Genomic DNA, 16834 nt, shown 5'->3' with positions numbered 1-16834 from the left:
CCACATTTACGGTACTGGGTTTATTTAGCAGCTTGTTCTGGGAGGGGTCTGGAAGTCGAACCACCTGAGGAACGGTTGAGGAAACCAGGATGCTTGACCTGGAAAACATCAATGTCTTCAGACACGTCAAACACTGGGATGTGGGAGGGTTGCGTTCTATCCTGCCTGCCTCTACCACAGAAGCTGGAACCATCTTCCCCCCCAGGGTGGCATGTGACACAATTCTGACCAAAGAGAAACAAAAGCAGTAGCTCCTCTTGATAAAAGGGACAGACCCAGTTGGTGCTAACCTGTCTTAAAGAGGGATGTGATGCTTGGAGTTGCAGCAGCCTTGTGTGACCATGAGGGAAAGGTCAAGAGAAGGACAGAGACCGTGACCCTGCCATCATTAAACCACCAAACCAGCTGTTACCATCTTTAGTCTTTTTGTTACATGAGAAAAACAAGACCAGTTCTCTTGGCCAAGTAATCTGTCAAATGCAGCAGAAAAAATTTTACCTAGCATACGGGTATCATGTCTCTGAAGCTTCACCATAAGTCTGTGATACGGATGAGATACCAGGCACTTCAAGGCTTAGCAGCTTTTCTGGGTCACACAAGTAGAAAGAGACAAGCAGAGGACGTGGGCTCCTGACTGCTTGAATCTAAAACCCCAGAGCTTTTCACAAAGGGATACTGGCCCTCACTCGGCTCCTGTCCATGCACATTTGTCCCTTCACTTTCTCATTTGGGGAGGAATGTGAGGGTCATGGAACCTGTGTGCAGCCCTGTCCTGTTTCAGACTATCTCATTTCATTTCAGAGAACGTGTTCCATCTCTTTCCGGTTTAACTGGAGATGGACATTAACGAGAAGGGTGGGCACACAGGTAACAAACTGAGGTTTCTTTGACTGTCTAAGGAAAGTAGGCAGGACTACACAAGATGATCACAAATGCCAAGACACTGGAGAAGTTCAAATGAAACTCAAGCGATTCAAAGATAGCTGGGGAGAAAGCTTATGATAACTATAGCTACATTTACTCAAAGAGACCAAAACCAAATGAAAAAACATATGATGAAGGTATTGAGGAAATGACTGAAGAGTCATTTGAAATGTGAAATGTGCTTTTGAGGATTTAACTCTGCTAACGATTCGTTTGCCTGTGTAGGTTGAGCTTCGGGGGCTGCCAAGGCCTTTCCTGTGAGCCATGGGGCTGCTGAGCTGGGCTGAGAAGGGGAGAGTCACAGCCAAGGCTTATCCTGTCCTCAGCGCACATGGACTTCCTCACTGACACGGGACCAGCCCCAGAGGTCTCGCTGTGGTCCAAGAAGGTCTGACACAGCTTCATATTTGATTGCTTTCCTTTTGGGGAACAGAGAGTAGGAGAGAGGCTCCAAGGCCTGGGAGACAGCTGGCTGAGATGCCCCGGGTCACTAGCTGCACTTTCTCCTGCCCCACCTGGGAAATGGGGTAATGACACTTATCTTGCCTCCCTCCCCATGACATGGTAGTGAACAGAATCGGAAGCCGACTTCTGTTTTTAGGTTACATAGGCAGCATTTATAAAGCAAAGGTAAATCATTGCTACTATTTCTTTTCGGTTGAACCACATGCAGCCTATTGTGACATAAAAAGTGGCAATTTCACACATTCGAACGAATAATCTTTCGAAGGAAAAGCACTGGGCAGACTCACTGTGCTTCAGCCATTTTTAAAAAAAGTTTACTTAGGAAAGAGGAGCATTCCATTCCTATCACCTTAAGCCTTGGAAAGACCTACATGTAACAGTATTTGAAATGTGTTTTATTTACTTATACCCTACCTTGCTCCAGAAAGGGTTTAAGGATATGCAAAATCGGATAGTATTACCTAAAACAGGAATAAGTGAAGAAGAGTAAGGACAGGAACAGGGTAGAGCCAGGACTGAGGCTAAAAGGGCAGAAACAAATAGCCTATTTTACAGTTGGGTTCCCAATTGCTGGTTTTGGAAGTGCTGCCATATTTACAAGGTCTGCAATGTCTGTGAGATGGAAACAGGCTCAGGAGAAGTGACACTGTCCATGGTGCCAAGTACAGACAGGAGTGTCCTGAAGGTCCTCATGAGGGAGTGTTCTTCTCAAAGCCTCTTTCTGTTTCTGAACCTTAATCTGGTAGGCTGGCACCTCTCACATCAGAGATGTGAGACAGGAGCCAGGCAGGTGTTAATGTGGCAGGTAAGGCCTGAGATGCTGCCGGGAAGCTCCCACCCACAGCGCAGAGCCTTACCCGGTCAGGTCAAGGTGGCCCATGATCAGGCTCCGTCCATTCTCCGTCTGGGCGAGCTGCAGCAGCAGGGCCAGGGTCTGCTGCCGGATGTTCGGGACCCTGGAGGCCAAGAGGGAGGGCAGCAGCTGGCCCGTGTCGGGGCGCAGCACAAGTAGGCGCTGGTTCTCCTCTGCAAAACACAGGGCACGTCCGTCTAGCGCAGACCGTGACAGCAGTCACACCAGTCCTGTCTCCCCACATCTCAACGGGAAACCCAGCTCTTCCCCATGCATTTGAGAGGCAGGATAATGAAGGGTAAGAGCACGGATTCTAGGACCAGACTGCGGGGTCTGAATGACCAAGAAATGACCTTAGCCGGGTCATCAACCCCTGTGCTCCTTATCAGTGGGACGAGGAAGGCGACCAACATAACAGAGTTGTCGTGAGGATCAAGTGAGTTAATACGTGATGGTGCGGAGAACAGGGGCTGGCACACATACATCAGCTATTATCACTATTCTGGCCGGAGGCCTCTCGGCGTACGGTGTTCAGAAATGTGAGGAAAGGAAAAGAAATCAGCTAAATGGTGGAAGAGCTTTAGACCATCGATTTTCATATAATGGCCAGAGCAACTATTTGAGTTTTTTCTAGAAAACTAGAACGATCACATGAGAACATTAATTAATAAAGAATGCTCCCCTTCCTAGACCATGAGCTATTTCCAGGGCGGTGGCATCAGATTTGCCCGCACCCTGCTTTTGCCGGGTGCATTTTCTAACGAGGTACGTGAATTTGAGAGCAGGCGGAGGTACAGGCTGGGGTATGAGGCTAAGCTATGAAAGAGCAGAGTTTGTTTAGTTTACATAAAAATGGAAAGTAGCTCAGTGCAAACAATTCAAATAACACAACGTGTATACAGCTGAAAATGAAAGTCCTCTTCTCTCGTCCGTATCCCCTCCAGGTAAGCCCTTTCCGTAAGGTGGCTGGTATTCACCCTTCTTATGAACAATGTTAAAATATGATATATCCTACCCTGAAACTGGCTTTTCTCTCTCAGTCAGCACTATATCACAGACATATTTCCACGTCTTTACTTTTAAGCATTCCTTTGTCCTTTTTAAAAACTGCTCTGTATTTATTGAATTGGATATACCAAGATTTCATTGATCTGAGATACAGCATGTACGTCACAGGCTGTGTCCGACAGTATTTTTCCAGATACTAAAGAAAGATGTGACCCCAAGGTTCACAGAAACCAAAGTGGGCTGCAGGGTGAGGAAGCTGGGCTGCACGGAGGGAAGCATGTCCAGTTCATACTGAGGAAATGCCCGGTCACCAAGCCTGCCTCCCTAACCCTTGGGCAGGGCGAGTTGCAAGAACACTGCTCGGAGCCGGTGCAGTATTCTGCAAGTAGCAGGGCACCCTGATTAGGATAATTAGTCTGAATGTAATTCCCTGCGGGGAAGAGTCCCCCTGATTCTCTAGAACTTAAGAATTCTAGAATTTAACATGATTCCTCCACCCTACTAAATCAGGAAAAAAATCATATTACCTCACATTCAGCGTTTAATCGTTTACAAGCTCTCTCGACAGCTCCCCACAGAAGCCTGTGCATGGCATACACAGCTATCACTCTTCCCATTTTCACTGTTTCGTGTCCAAAGTCAAACATTTTCCCCTCATTAAAAAAAAAATACAATTGTTTTAAAAAATGAGGGAAATACCTAAAATTTTTATTGAGGTCACTAAAGTGATAAGACTGTACAAAAACTCAGTGAACCCCGGAAGAGGCTAATATGCAAAAAAGGAAGAGTTACAGTAAATAACTCCCCATAGCATGTTACTGTCCCAATATTATGCATTAACCAATCAGTGTCACAAGAGGCCGGCAGGGATGGTTGTAAATCTCATGACGCCGAAACCGGTACTGTGGTCAGCAAAAAGGGAGCACTATTCTTCAGCAGACAGAAAAGGAAAAACTCTGCCTTCCTCGCCACCAGTGCACGAGCTGAAATCACTAGTCTGCGAAGAGCCAGGGCAAGTGCCCAGGTGATGAGACCACGCGTGATGCTGACCGTGACCTTGCCCACTGCGGAGGCGGCTGCGAGGTTGCCGGAGACACGACTGCAGCGCAGGGCTCGCTTCTGATCCATATGCTTTTCCAGGGGAGTGTCTAGACCGCCATCTCCAGGGCCTGTCCTAGAGGAACAATCCTGCCCGCCCACACCCCCGCCCCGTAGCCCTCCCATTACCAGCGCATTAACGATGATCGATGGTTATTCCCTGGCTTACCATTCTCACTGCACACCGCTTGCCAGAGCCTGAGAACAGACATGCATACTGTCTCTTCCACTGCATCTTTTCCTGCTGTGGAAAAGCACCTACGATGGACAAGGTAGAGCAATATTAAAACTGCAAATCAGTCTTGATCTTCCTTTCAATTGGTTTTATTTCACCTCCAGACTCCTCAAATATGGGTTTAAGAAAGTCACTTCTTAATTCAGAGCCGCAGGTCACCAGGACCAAAAGGGACTGCTAGGACCTCAACTGAGAGCTCCAGGACAAGGATGCAGTCGAGGAAGCTGGGTCTGCACAGAGGGAGGGTGGTGAGCCGGGGGCCAGGGCGTTGGCTGCAGCAGGACCAACGAACTGTGGTGGGCCAGCAGACCACTTAGGGTTCGTGAGCCGCATCACACACACAAACGTGTGCCAGTGACTCCAACCCACACCATTGTCCTAAGCCATGGGAACTGCACCAGAACAACTGAAATACAAAATAAATTTAGCAAAACTACCTCCTGCCACAGGGGTCTTTCTTCAGATACAACGATAGATGAGATCAGCCAGGAACCAGCTGATCTCATTTCCTGTTATGATCAGCAAAGTCCAAAAGAGGACAAGAACAAAGAGCAATCTTTCAAAAACTGGTGGGAAACCAGCAAGAGTGGCCATTTCTCTGACTCTGAAGTGCTTGGAGGAACCCTGGGAAGTTTTCCTAACCCAGTATTGACTGAAGGTAGTACCATCCAGTGATCACGCTGCCTGTGTGATGAGTGTCTGATTTCATGAGAACTGGTTGTCTTTCCTTGCTTTGATGCCAGGATGTCTTTACAAACATCCCTACCTTCTTATGACCTCATTCTCACTGATGATACTGAATCCATTGTGTGTTCTGAATAAAGTTCGTTCCGTGCCTGAAACAAGTTCAGAGAAAACCGTGTCGTCAGACTCCTGAACTGTCTGGCTGATGTCTAACTGTCACAGAGCCAGATGATAATAGAAACCCAATATGGAATGTCTAGATCACCAAATCCACAGTTTGGGCAGAAACAAATACCTCCAATTCTGAAACCTAAGGCTGTCATCAGCCACTTGGTGCCACCGTGAGAGGGACGCCCTGTTCAGAGGAGAGCTGAGCCCGGGGGGCCCCAAGAGTGATCTGACAACTCATCATTCTGTAATCTCTAGAGAGTCTCCAGGAGCCACTTAACCTCCTAGAAGAACTGGCATATCCATCTGTTCTTAATAAATGTTTATTTCAAAGCTGTTTCCAGGCTCTAGAGAGGAATCTATAATCTCCAAGAAACTACTGCAGGGATGTTTGAGCACCCTCCACAGTACACTAGAGGAAATCAGACTCCATCCATTTGTACAAACATCATTCTGTCACTGAGTAACAACACTGGTTTCAGCCCTGGGATCAGTAATTACAGAAACTACTAAAACAGAGCACTGTGGCTCTCGTTAGCAGAGGACAGCTGATGTTTGCTCTGAAACTATTTCCACATCCTAAGCCGCCATTAAGTGTAACTGGGATGAACGTTACAGTTTATCCTACAAAACTCTGTCTTCCATTCCTCTACGGTTGGGGGGAAATCTGTGGGGCTGGTGCAGGGTGTTGGGGGTGTATACGGGGTCTGTGTGGGGTATGCAAAGGGTGTGTGGGTATGTGCAGCACGTGGGGAACACCCGTGAGGGGTGAATGTGTGTGGTGTGCTTATATGTGATATGAGCATATGTGGTATATTTGTCCCACATGCGTGGGGTGTGTGTGTGTGTGTGTGTGTGTGATGTATGTGATGTAAGTATACATGATAGTGAGCACATGCTGTGTGTGTGTGTGTGTGTGTGTGTGTGTGTTGTGAGTATATATGGAGTGCATGCCGTCTGTGTGTTTTGTGTCATATTGTGTAGTGTTTACAGCCTGTATGTCATGTGTCAGCATGCTCGGAGGAGGGGATGGAGCTGGGATGGGTTACGTTTCTTAAGCACCCTCTCTAGCACCTACATTATAGTAGACCTTCAATCAATATTGGTGGAAGGAAGGGAGGAACGGATTCTTTGCCTCATGAGGACAGACCTCTAAACTCTGTCCCCTTATACTGGCAATATTCATGAGATCACACACATCGCTGGCTTACAATCCTTCATCATGTCAGTCAGGATTTCAATCCCCCCTGCATAGAACAAGGGGATCTGATCAGGCTTGGAAAGAATCTCCAGAAGATTCTTGGTCGTCACGGCTGTATTCGTGCCTGAATCCAGTGCTTCCTGGGCTTCCTTCTCTTGAAGGTCTGCTTTCTCCCGAAGATCTACCTGATTCAGGTAGTCTAGCAAAACAAGAAGGAAAACACAACAAAACCCTAACAATCAACATGTCCACACATGGAGCAACCTGTTTTTAAGGATGGGAGGCTGAAAGGCAGAAAGCATTAAAATAATTCAGACTCATCTTCAGCAAGGAGAATTTTAGGAGGAGTGTACAGTTTCTACCAGGAATCTTAAAACATCTTGGGAATTATTCAAGGACAACACTGTTCCTTGTCTAGAAGGCTTGGAGGGAGGATGGTGGAGAAAAGGAGGAAGGCCAAGAACAGAGGAAGAGGAGCAAGGCTGGGCTGTTATGAGAGGATGTGATTGTGAAGGGCTGGGCGTGGCTGTGCTTGCGGCCAAGTGCAGAGAAGGCATGGAGGACACCCCAGGACCGGGGCACAGAGGGGAGGTGCAATTTGAACAAGGACATCGGCAGGAAGTCTCACCTTTCACCTGTGTCTGCAGCTGGGGGTTTATTTCTAAGATCTTCTGATAACACTCTCTAGACTGGAAGAAAGAAACAAGGTCTTGAAGAGTGGTTAGGGGCAAACGGTGATTATAAGAAAGGCACAGGGTATCATCATCTCCTCCCAGCCTCCCCCGCTACCTGCGTCGGAGGCGGGTGTGGGGAACGCAGCATGCGTTTGACATTTTGTTTAGGCTTCTTTGGTTCTGTGGGGCAACAGGTACTATTTCAAATTTTATTTTAAAAAATAGTGTTGTCAGATACAGCCTGTGATGGAAAATATCCAGTCCTAAATTCTCGTGGCTCATGTCTGGCTGGGATAAGAATAATCATAAGGTAAATGCAAAATTCAGATATGATATTTGCACTGAGAAAGAACAGGAGGCTACCTGTCAGATGTGCTCACGGGGAATAAGGAAATAAATGAAGCTAGAAACACTGTTGACAGAGACTTGGGAACAGGAAGCGAGAACTGCCTATTTAAACGTACAGGCTGCAAAGAGCTGGTAAGGGGTCTGTTCACTGGCCGTGGAAGAGTCAACTAGAACACTTGAGCGTGAGAGGCTCACTGAGGACACTGTCAGATAGAAAGTTTCTGGAAAAGAAAGATTCTTGTTAATGGGGCATGATGATGGATTTAGGGCAGTACAGTCCTCAGGGCTATCAGTGCGACCAGTCACTGAAAGAAAAGGCTCAGAAAAAAAACCCCAAAAAACAAAAAACGAAAAACAAAGAAACATTCTGAGATGTCTTAAAAGCTCAAGGCTCATCTAGAAGATTAGGATTAAGAAATGAACTGAAGAAAAAGCATCACATTAAGACAGAGAATAGTGTTGCAGGATGTCAAACATGGTGACTGTAACAGACTGAATGTTTGCATCCCCCCAAAATTCAGAGGTTGAAAGCTAACCCCCAATGTGATGTATCTGGAGGTGGGGCCTTTGGGAGGTGACCAAGTCATGAGGGTAGAGCCCTCATGAGTTGATTAGTGCCCTATTAAAGAGACCCCAGAGAGCTCCCTCACCCCTGCTGGCTGTCTATGAACTAGGAAGCAGGTCCTCACCAGACACTGAATTTGCTGGCATCCTGATCTTGGATTTCCTAGCCTCCAGAACTGGGAGAAATAAACCTTTGTTGTATAAACCACCCGATCTATGGTATTATGTTATAGCAGCCAAAAAGGTCTAAGAGAGTAACCCTGTATCCAACTTCTTTTTAACCCTAGCTCTAATCTGTCAGCAATTCTTGTTGGCTTCACTGTCAGTATATAAGCAGAACTCCAGGACTTCTCACCACCTTCATCATCACCAACGTGGTCCAAGCCATCATCATCTCTCACTTGGATAATTTGTTGCAATAGCCTTCTGACTGGTTCTCTCTTCTTACATGTCAAGATATATTCTCAATACAGCAGAGTGATCCTTTAAAACACGAGTCAGATCATTTCTCTCCTTTACTCAAAACCCTCTGATGGCTCCCAGCTCACTCAAAATAAAAGCCAAGGTCCTTCCAAAAACCTGTAGGGCCCTAGGGGATCAGTCCCCCACGTATCCCCCCCAACCTGCTCACCTCATCTCCTCTCACTCCCCTCCTTGCTCACTCCATTCTAGCTAGCCCTCTATCTGGACCACTCTTCCACTGTATAATATATCCACATAGCTTGCTCACTTCACTCCTTCCCTTCCTCCAGAGAAGCCCTCCCTGACCACTCTCTGTAAAACCAATCTCACCTTCACCACTTCCTGATTTAGTTTTCTCAGTAACACTTACTGCTACCTAACATACTACACATCTACTTATTTGGCTTCTACCTTGGGACAAGTCGCCCCTACCACAAGAATGTGAGTTCCCTTAAGTCAAGGATTTTGTCTTGTTTGCTACTGTATTCCTGTTGCCTAGGACAGTGCTTAGAACATAGAAGCATGCATTAAATATGTGCTGAGTGAATTAATTAACTGAACGAATGAATAAGTAAATGGAACTTGGTGGAGGGGGGAGATTAATATTTTCCTTTTTACTTCTCTATTATTTGACCTTATTACAATAAGTCTGTATTACTTTTAGAATTAAAATCCAACAAAGAATAATTTTTTAAAATGTACAACGGGGGCAATTTCTTTTTAAAAATAATATATCTTGTAAATGGAAAGATATCTCACGTTCATGGACTGGAAGCCTTAATATTGTTAAGATGGCAATAATCCCCAGGTTGATCTACAGGTTCAATGCAATCTCCATCAAAATTCCATCTGGCTGAGTAATATTCCATTGTATAAATGTACCACATCTTCTTTATCCATTCATCTGTCAATGGACATTTAGGTTGCTTCCATGTGTTGGCTATGGTAAATAGTGCTGCAATGAACAATGGGGTGCATGTATCTTTTTGAATTAGAGTTTTCTCTAGATATATACCTAGGGGTGGGATTGCTGGAGCATATGGTAGCTCTATTTTTAGTTTTTTTAAGGAGCCTCCATACTGTTGTCCAATTTACATCCAACAGTGTAGGACGGTTCCTTTTTTCTCCACACCCTCTCCAGCATTTATTATTTATATTACTCAGCCATAAAAAAGAATGAAATAATTCCATTTGCAGCAACATGGATGGACCTAGAGATTATCATACTAAGTGAAGTAAGCCAGACAGAGAAAGACAAATATCATATGATATTGCTTATACGTAAAATCTAAAAAAAATGATACAAATGAACTTATATGCAAAACAGAAATAGATCCAAAGACACAGAAAACAAACTTATGGTTACCAAAGGGGAAAGGGGGAAGAAGGGATACATTAGGAGTTTGGGATTAACATATACTCACTACTATATATAAAATGGATAACCAACAAGGACCTACTGTATAGCACAGGGAACTATTCAATATTTTGTAACAACCTATAAGGGAAAAGAATCTGAAAAAATAGGTATATATATATATATGTATAACTGAATCACTTAGCTGTACACCTGAAACTAACACAACATTGTAAATCAACTATACTTCAATTAAAAAAAATTCCACCTGGCTTCTTTGCAGAAATTGACAAAGCAGATCCTGAAATCTGTATGGTAATTCCAGTAACCCAGAATAGCTAAAACAATCTTGAAAAAGCAGAACAAAGTTAGAAGACTCACACTTCCCAATTTCAAAATTTACTACAAGCTGTAAGAATCAAGACAATGTGGCATAGGTATAAGAGTAGACATAAACAAATGGAATAAAATTGAGAGTCCAGAAATAAACCTATGCATTTATGATCAATTGATCTCTGACAAGGGTGCCAACATCATTCAATTGGAGACAAGACAGTCTTCTCAACAAATGGTGCTGGGACAACTGGATCTCCACATGCAAAAGAATGAAGCTGGATCCCTTCCTCACACTATATACAAAAATTAACTCAAAGTGGATCAGAGATCTAAATGAAAGAGCTAAAGCCATAAAACTCTTGAATCTTGGATTAGGCAATGGTTTCTTAGATTTGATATCAAAAGCATAAGCGACCAAAGAAAAAAATAGGTAATTTAGACTTCATCAAAATTAAAAACTTTTGTGCTATGATGTGAAAAGACAACACAGAGAATGGCAGAGAATGGGAGAAAATATTTTCAAATCATTTATTTGATAAGGGACTTGTATCCAGAATTTATATTGAATATTATATTACACTATATAATATTTATATTACTTTATATTGAATATTTATATAAATATTCAATTTATATTATATTGAATATATTTATACTCAATATAAAAAGACAAATAACCTAATAAACAAATGGACAAAGGATCTGAAGAGACATTTCTCCTAAGAAGATACACAAATGGCCAATTAGCACATGAAAAGATGCTCAACATTATTAGCCATCAGAGAAATGCAAGTCAAAATTATGAAATACCACTTCATACTCATCAGGATGGGTATAATAGAAAAGAAAAATAAATAACCAGTATTGTTCACGATGTGGAGAAACTGGAACCATACACTACTGGCAGGAATGTCAAATGGAGCAGCCACTTTGGAAAACAAGATGGAAGTTCTTCCAAAGGTTAAACATAGAGTTATCACGACTCAGGAGTTCCACTCCTAGGTGTATAGCCAAGTGGACTGTAAACATGTGTCCACACAAAAACTTGTACATGGATGTTCATAATAACCAAAAGTGGAAACAACCTGAATGTTCATCAACTGACAAATGGATAAATAACATGTGGTATATCCATACAATAGAATGTTGTTCAGCAATAGAAAAAAAAAGAAGTACCGTACATACTACAACATGGATGAAACTTGCAAACACTGTGCTAAGTGAATGAAGCCAGTCACTAAAGACCACATATTGTATAATTCTATTTATATGAATGGTCTAGAATAGGCGAATGTATAGAGACAGAAGTAGATCAGTAGTTGTCTAGGGTTGAGGGCGGGGTGGAGGGGAGGGCAGTGACTGCTAATGGGTGTAGGTGTTTTTGATGAGTGACAAAAATGTTCTAAAGTTGATTGTGGTGACGGTTGTGCAACCCTGTGAATACACTAAAAACCACTGAATTGTATACTTTCCATAGGGGAATTGTTTGATACGTGAACTATATCTCAATAAAGCTGCTATTAACAATATCCAATATCTTAGTGTGTATATCTCTCTGCATGGTCACTTTCAGGAGATGAGATTACAAGTGAGTTTTGTTTTTTCATCTTTTTGCTTATGTCTTTTCTCTCCAGAGATGCTCATCCCGGGACTGGACGGACACTGGTAGAAGATACTGCAGAAGAGATTCCTACAGCAGGTGGGGCTATTATCAGATGACACCTAACATGCTTCCCAGCTCTAAGATCTTAAGATTTACCCTGGAAAATACTAAGAAGTGGATTAATATCTCATCAACTTGGAGGAATGTGGTTCTTCTCTGAGACAATCTGAAGCACTGCTCCGAGATCAAACATGCCACTTAAGGTTCCTCTAGCACTTACCACACTGTAGTTCTTTAGGGCCAGGTGGGCTTTTCCCATGTGGAAATACGCTTTTGTGCATTTTTCATCACACTGCATAACAGAGAATCACTGATCAGATGTTCCGGAAGATTTGACGTTATCAGCCCCTCCCCCAACTGCCCAGCTAATAGGGATAGGGCAGTGCTTTGATTCTCAGGACAGCCACCAGAGTTGACAATTCAGACTTTTCTGTGCATCTGTAACCAAACTAATTGATGCCTGCAAGGAGCCTGGATGCACAAGTAAGCTCTCTATTAAATTAATTACGATACTTGCCAGTTTTCATTTCCATTTAATGAGACAACCAGGAAACAAACCAGAAACCTTTAGTTTGGAAGAGCTCTTGACCTTGGCTGAACATTAGAATCACCCAGGTGCCTGTAAAAGTCCTGATGGCCCACCTGAAACTCACATCAATTAAATTATACTAGCGGGTAGGACCGACGCATCAATAATGTTTTAAACTCTCCAGGCGATATAAATGTGCAACCAAGTTTGAGAACCACTGGTTTATTAAAAGGGAGGAAAATTTACGCTGGGTAAACAGCTGAGGTTACTATTATATATTTATGTTCCTTCCTTGAAATAAACCACGACATATATACTAAGAACTTGCGTTCCTATCACTTACGACCAGGAGGGATGCCCCCTTCAAAACTTATGAAACTTATGGCTGAAACGATACCGCTTGCACAGGGGGCCCTGCACCTGCCTGCTTCGAATTATTATAACTCCAGAGGGGATGATGTGGCACAAAGACATAGACTATAATTTAAAGCATCCAGTTGATTCATTGAATCCCTTTTATGTGCCAGGCATTGTGCCTGGTTGGATGCCACCAGGGGTATAGATGTAAAGAGGTTAAGGGTCCAAGCTCAGGCGTCTAGAAAGTCCTGGGTGAAGCCCTGTCTGCCTCTCACCAGAAGTGGCACGCTGGCCAGGCCACCCAGCTTTTCTGAGGCTCATTTTCCTCATCTGCAAAGTGGAGATCATAATAGTGTCTCTCTTGGGCTATTGTGAGGAGGGAACGTGTGTAAAACACTGTGGTACCAGGTAATAGAGGACTAGCTGCTGTTGTTGCAGTTACAGCAAAAGTAACCCATTTCAGGGCAAAAAGGAAAATTTAAAGAAAAGCTAAAGAATAATAGAAGGGGTAACAATAATTGTTATATTTGGAGAGGCCTTTATAGATGCGTTTTCATGAATATCGTTTCCTGATTCGTTACTAAGTGAATGACAGTAATATTAGTGCGTTATTGTTCAGTCCTGACCATACGGCTCATATGAATTATCTCATGTAAACTTTATAACAACTCCATGAAGTAGAGATAATTATTAACCCCATTTCACATATGAGGAAGCTAGGGGTTGGAGAGGTTCAAGGTCACATAGATAACTAAGTGGAAGAGCTGGGATTAAAATCTAGCCATTTGACTCCAGGACCCAAAGGCTTAAAAATTACACCAGATCTCCCTCAGAAAAGTGCTATAGCAGTTGAGTAGAAGGAAATCCACTCTGAAGACATACAGTCTAACAAAGACATACTGTGTTTCAGAGGATGCAAAGACAATCACATGGAAACCTGCGGGGTGGGGGGCAGCTGAAATACAGATGTGAGAGCCATTTGCAAGAATGACAGTTGACAGAGGAGACGAGAGCTTTGAGGGAGAAACTGTAGGAGGAAGAAAGGCAGGGAGCTGTGGAGTGAACCCTGGAGAACTCACAGAGGATGGAACTGAGGAAGCAGGAAGGGAACTGTCAAAGGGAACGGAAACTCTGGCACCGCAGCTCGCAGAAGCCACCTGTTCACAGCACCTTCACCGGCAGGGCGGCAGGGTTCCAACAGGGGAAAAGGAGCCCCAGATCGCGTCCACGTCCCACTGTGCCATCGCGAGGGGTGCATCGTGACCACATTTACTCAGACACTAACACAAAGGGCCACTAATGGATTTTCTCACTAATAGGCCCTTTCTCCTTCGATGAGGTACCAGCCCTCACCAGGATTCTCTCAGTTGAACCCCAGGTCCCCTCAAAAGGAATCCCGCCTTCAGAGGAAGGTGCAGGAAGAGTTCTGCCGAGAAAGAAATGATTCTTATCCTAACTAAAACCAGCTTCGCTGCCTTATCTTCCCTGACTAGGAAGATCAGTCTTGAAATGTCATCACATGGGCTTGTCTCTGCCAATTCACAAGGGTCAAAAATATTAAACCGGCATGAAAGTACTAATACTACGAATAATGGAGTGCCACTGACATTCACTGCTAATATTTAAAAGGAGTGAAACTTTTTCTTTTAATTCACAGCTTCCACGTAGAGCCAATGATTGTTAGTCTTTAGAATTCCTTATACATTTTTTTCCCATCCCTCCAAGTGTTTACCCAATCGTCTTCAACGGGAGCCTCGCTGGACGTTTAACAAGGCTGGCTGCTGGGTGTCAGCATTTTTTAATGTCAGCTGTGCTGGGCCTGCTTTGCCTCAGTTTCACCGTTAATAACATGCTGTTTCAGTGAACATTTGGGAATGGGCCAGTGTGTCGTCCTGGATCAGCGCGAGGCTGTGACTACCTCTTTGGTCCTTTTCAGGTCAGAAAAGATGCTCCTGGAAGCCCCACGAGGAGATCTTGTTTCTGCCACAGAAGGAATGAAAGCCACACCCGGGGATGATGGGGTTTCCTGGATTCTGTGGAGAAGCTGTTTATAGTCAACAATTCAGGGCACCAGCCTACAGTTAGGCCAACGTTAGCTGTGTGATCCCGCACAGTTTGCTTAGTTAATCTCTGAGGCTCTGTTTCCTTGTCAGAAAGATAAGGATAACTGTGGAATTGACCAGAACAGAAAAGAAGGCTGTGAGGCTCCAATGAGACAGCTCACGGCCAGCGTGCAGCGAATGGCAGCTTTTGCCGTTGTTGCTGAAACACCAGAGGAAAACGCCCTTGCCTCTTTCTTCTCTTACAGATGATAGTAGAAAAAAGTCATGATCATATAAGGTGACAAAGCAGGCTAATGGATCTCCACCGGAGCTGTGGAGAACCTAATGGCGCCAGTCTGGGGCAGCTCTCATCACTCAAAGACTGTCACGATGCAATGGGACAGGGTGTCCCCCACACCGTATCTTCTAGTGGGTGAAGAAATCAGGCACTCCAGATATCCATTTTGGTGGGATGCTCGTGTTTTATAAACCGTTGTTAGTAAAGGTGAGCTTCGAATTCCCCTGTTTTCTTGCATACCCTTTCAACAAAATGTAAGGAAGCAGGTGTGGCCAGTGTGCTGCTGTTGCGATGTGCTCTTGTCTGGGGGCCACGCTCATGCAGCTGGGGTAGGCAGTGCTGGACCAGGGGAAGCTATGCCATAGGATAAACCTGGCACGTTCTCCCGGCACTTCAACTTTACTTGATTATAAATTATTTAAAATAACATGGCTATATTAAGACAAATAGATAACATTTTATGGCATGCAATGCAAAATTTGCAGGGATTTTTAAGATAAAACGTGTGTCTAAAAAGAAATTTCATGCTCTCTGCTTCTAGACCCTCCAGGGGCTCATGTTTATTCTGTTAGCACTTCAGCAAGGAAGGCTGAGAAGCACTGTTTTTGGTTATTTAGCTAAGCCCCTGTGACAGAGTAACTTGGGGGAATGTGGATTAAGGGTTATTTAAATATTTAGTCATCTGAAATAATGTTCCTATGAAGTGATCATGACATTTCTCTTTTAAAACCCTTCTAATATTTCTACCAACAGTCCTTCCTTCTCTCCACCTTTGATTATCTATTCTGTCAGGTTTCAGAGGAAATACCACGCACAGTATTAGGCTCTCAGCCTGAGGCCTGACTGGTATCCAAGCTGAACGACAGGAACTCTTTCTTCTGAGGGGGGGGTGCTATGATACATTTCCAAATTATCAGAACCGGAGAGGAAAAGCCCGAACTGATGAGGAAGAATGGCAACACTGTGGAAAGAAGCCCCCGAGGTCAGCTCTGGAAAGAGAAGGAGGCGTCTCCACTGCCACGTGGAGCAAAGCACCTGATAACACAGCAGTGAAGGGTGAGCCGTTGTGATAAAACCCTGAAAAACCAGTATTAACAGCAGTTTCTCCAGAGTACTTCCCACGGGCAAGGCACCGAGCGCATTATCATAACCCTCGCGACAATTCTGCTCGTTCCCATTTTACAGATGAGGAAACTGAGACTCTGGCTGCAGAGCCTACACCCTTTCCTGCCATGATACACTGGCAGCTCCCCTCTCTTCACTTCAGGACTGAGACATCTGGCCCCAGCAAGCCCAGCTCCATCACGTGGAAGAGGAAACAATCTTCTTACCTTTAGAGCCCAGTCACAATCCACCAGTGCCTTCCGGTAGTCCCCAAGTTTGATATAAGCCTGTAAGGACACAAACAGCTGCTATTCATACACAGCTCTGTAGCCGGCAGTCTTCCGTCAACACAGAAAGAGTAGTCGGGCAGGAGAGTGGTGATGAGAAGTAACTCGTCCCTACCTGTACCAGTCAGGGTCCCAGCGGGAAACAGGTGCCACTCACACGGGGTAACCGGGGAGAGT

The 16834-nt window shown here is 44.3% G+C and overlaps 1 protein-coding gene across 4 annotated transcripts in view; it reads right to left on the bottom strand.

Moving 5' to 3' along the window:
• Positions 1-16834, bottom strand: part of TTC12 (tetratricopeptide repeat domain 12) — a 46505-nt gene that overhangs the window by 17006 nt on the left and 12665 nt on the right. For all 4 annotated transcript variants that reach the window (XR_003004421.1, XM_024754281.1, XM_024754284.1 and 1 more), the window contains exons 6-12: positions 16598-16657; positions 12261-12332; positions 7265-7325; positions 6647-6835; positions 5350-5419; positions 4518-4606; positions 2247-2415 (exon numbers count right to left, since the gene is read on the bottom strand). Coding sequence is in view for 3 of the 4 variants with exons in the window: in XM_024754281.1 (XP_024610049.1) it covers positions 2247-2415; positions 4518-4606; positions 5350-5419; positions 6647-6835; positions 7265-7325; positions 12261-12332; positions 16598-16657 (710 nt within the window). In the remaining variant the exon portion in view is untranslated. The remainder of the gene's footprint in view (positions 1-2246; positions 2416-4517; positions 4607-5349; positions 5420-6646; positions 6836-7264; positions 7326-12260; positions 12333-16597; positions 16658-16834) is intronic.

This window comes from Neophocaena asiaeorientalis, unplaced genomic scaffold (genome assembly GCF_003031525.2).
Source record: "Neophocaena asiaeorientalis asiaeorientalis breed wild unplaced genomic scaffold, Neophocaena_asiaeorientalis_V1.1 scaffold21, whole genome shotgun sequence".
Taxonomy (NCBI): domain Eukaryota; kingdom Metazoa; phylum Chordata; class Mammalia; order Artiodactyla; family Phocoenidae; genus Neophocaena; species Neophocaena asiaeorientalis.
This window is presented reverse-complemented; position numbering and strand designations above follow the sequence as displayed.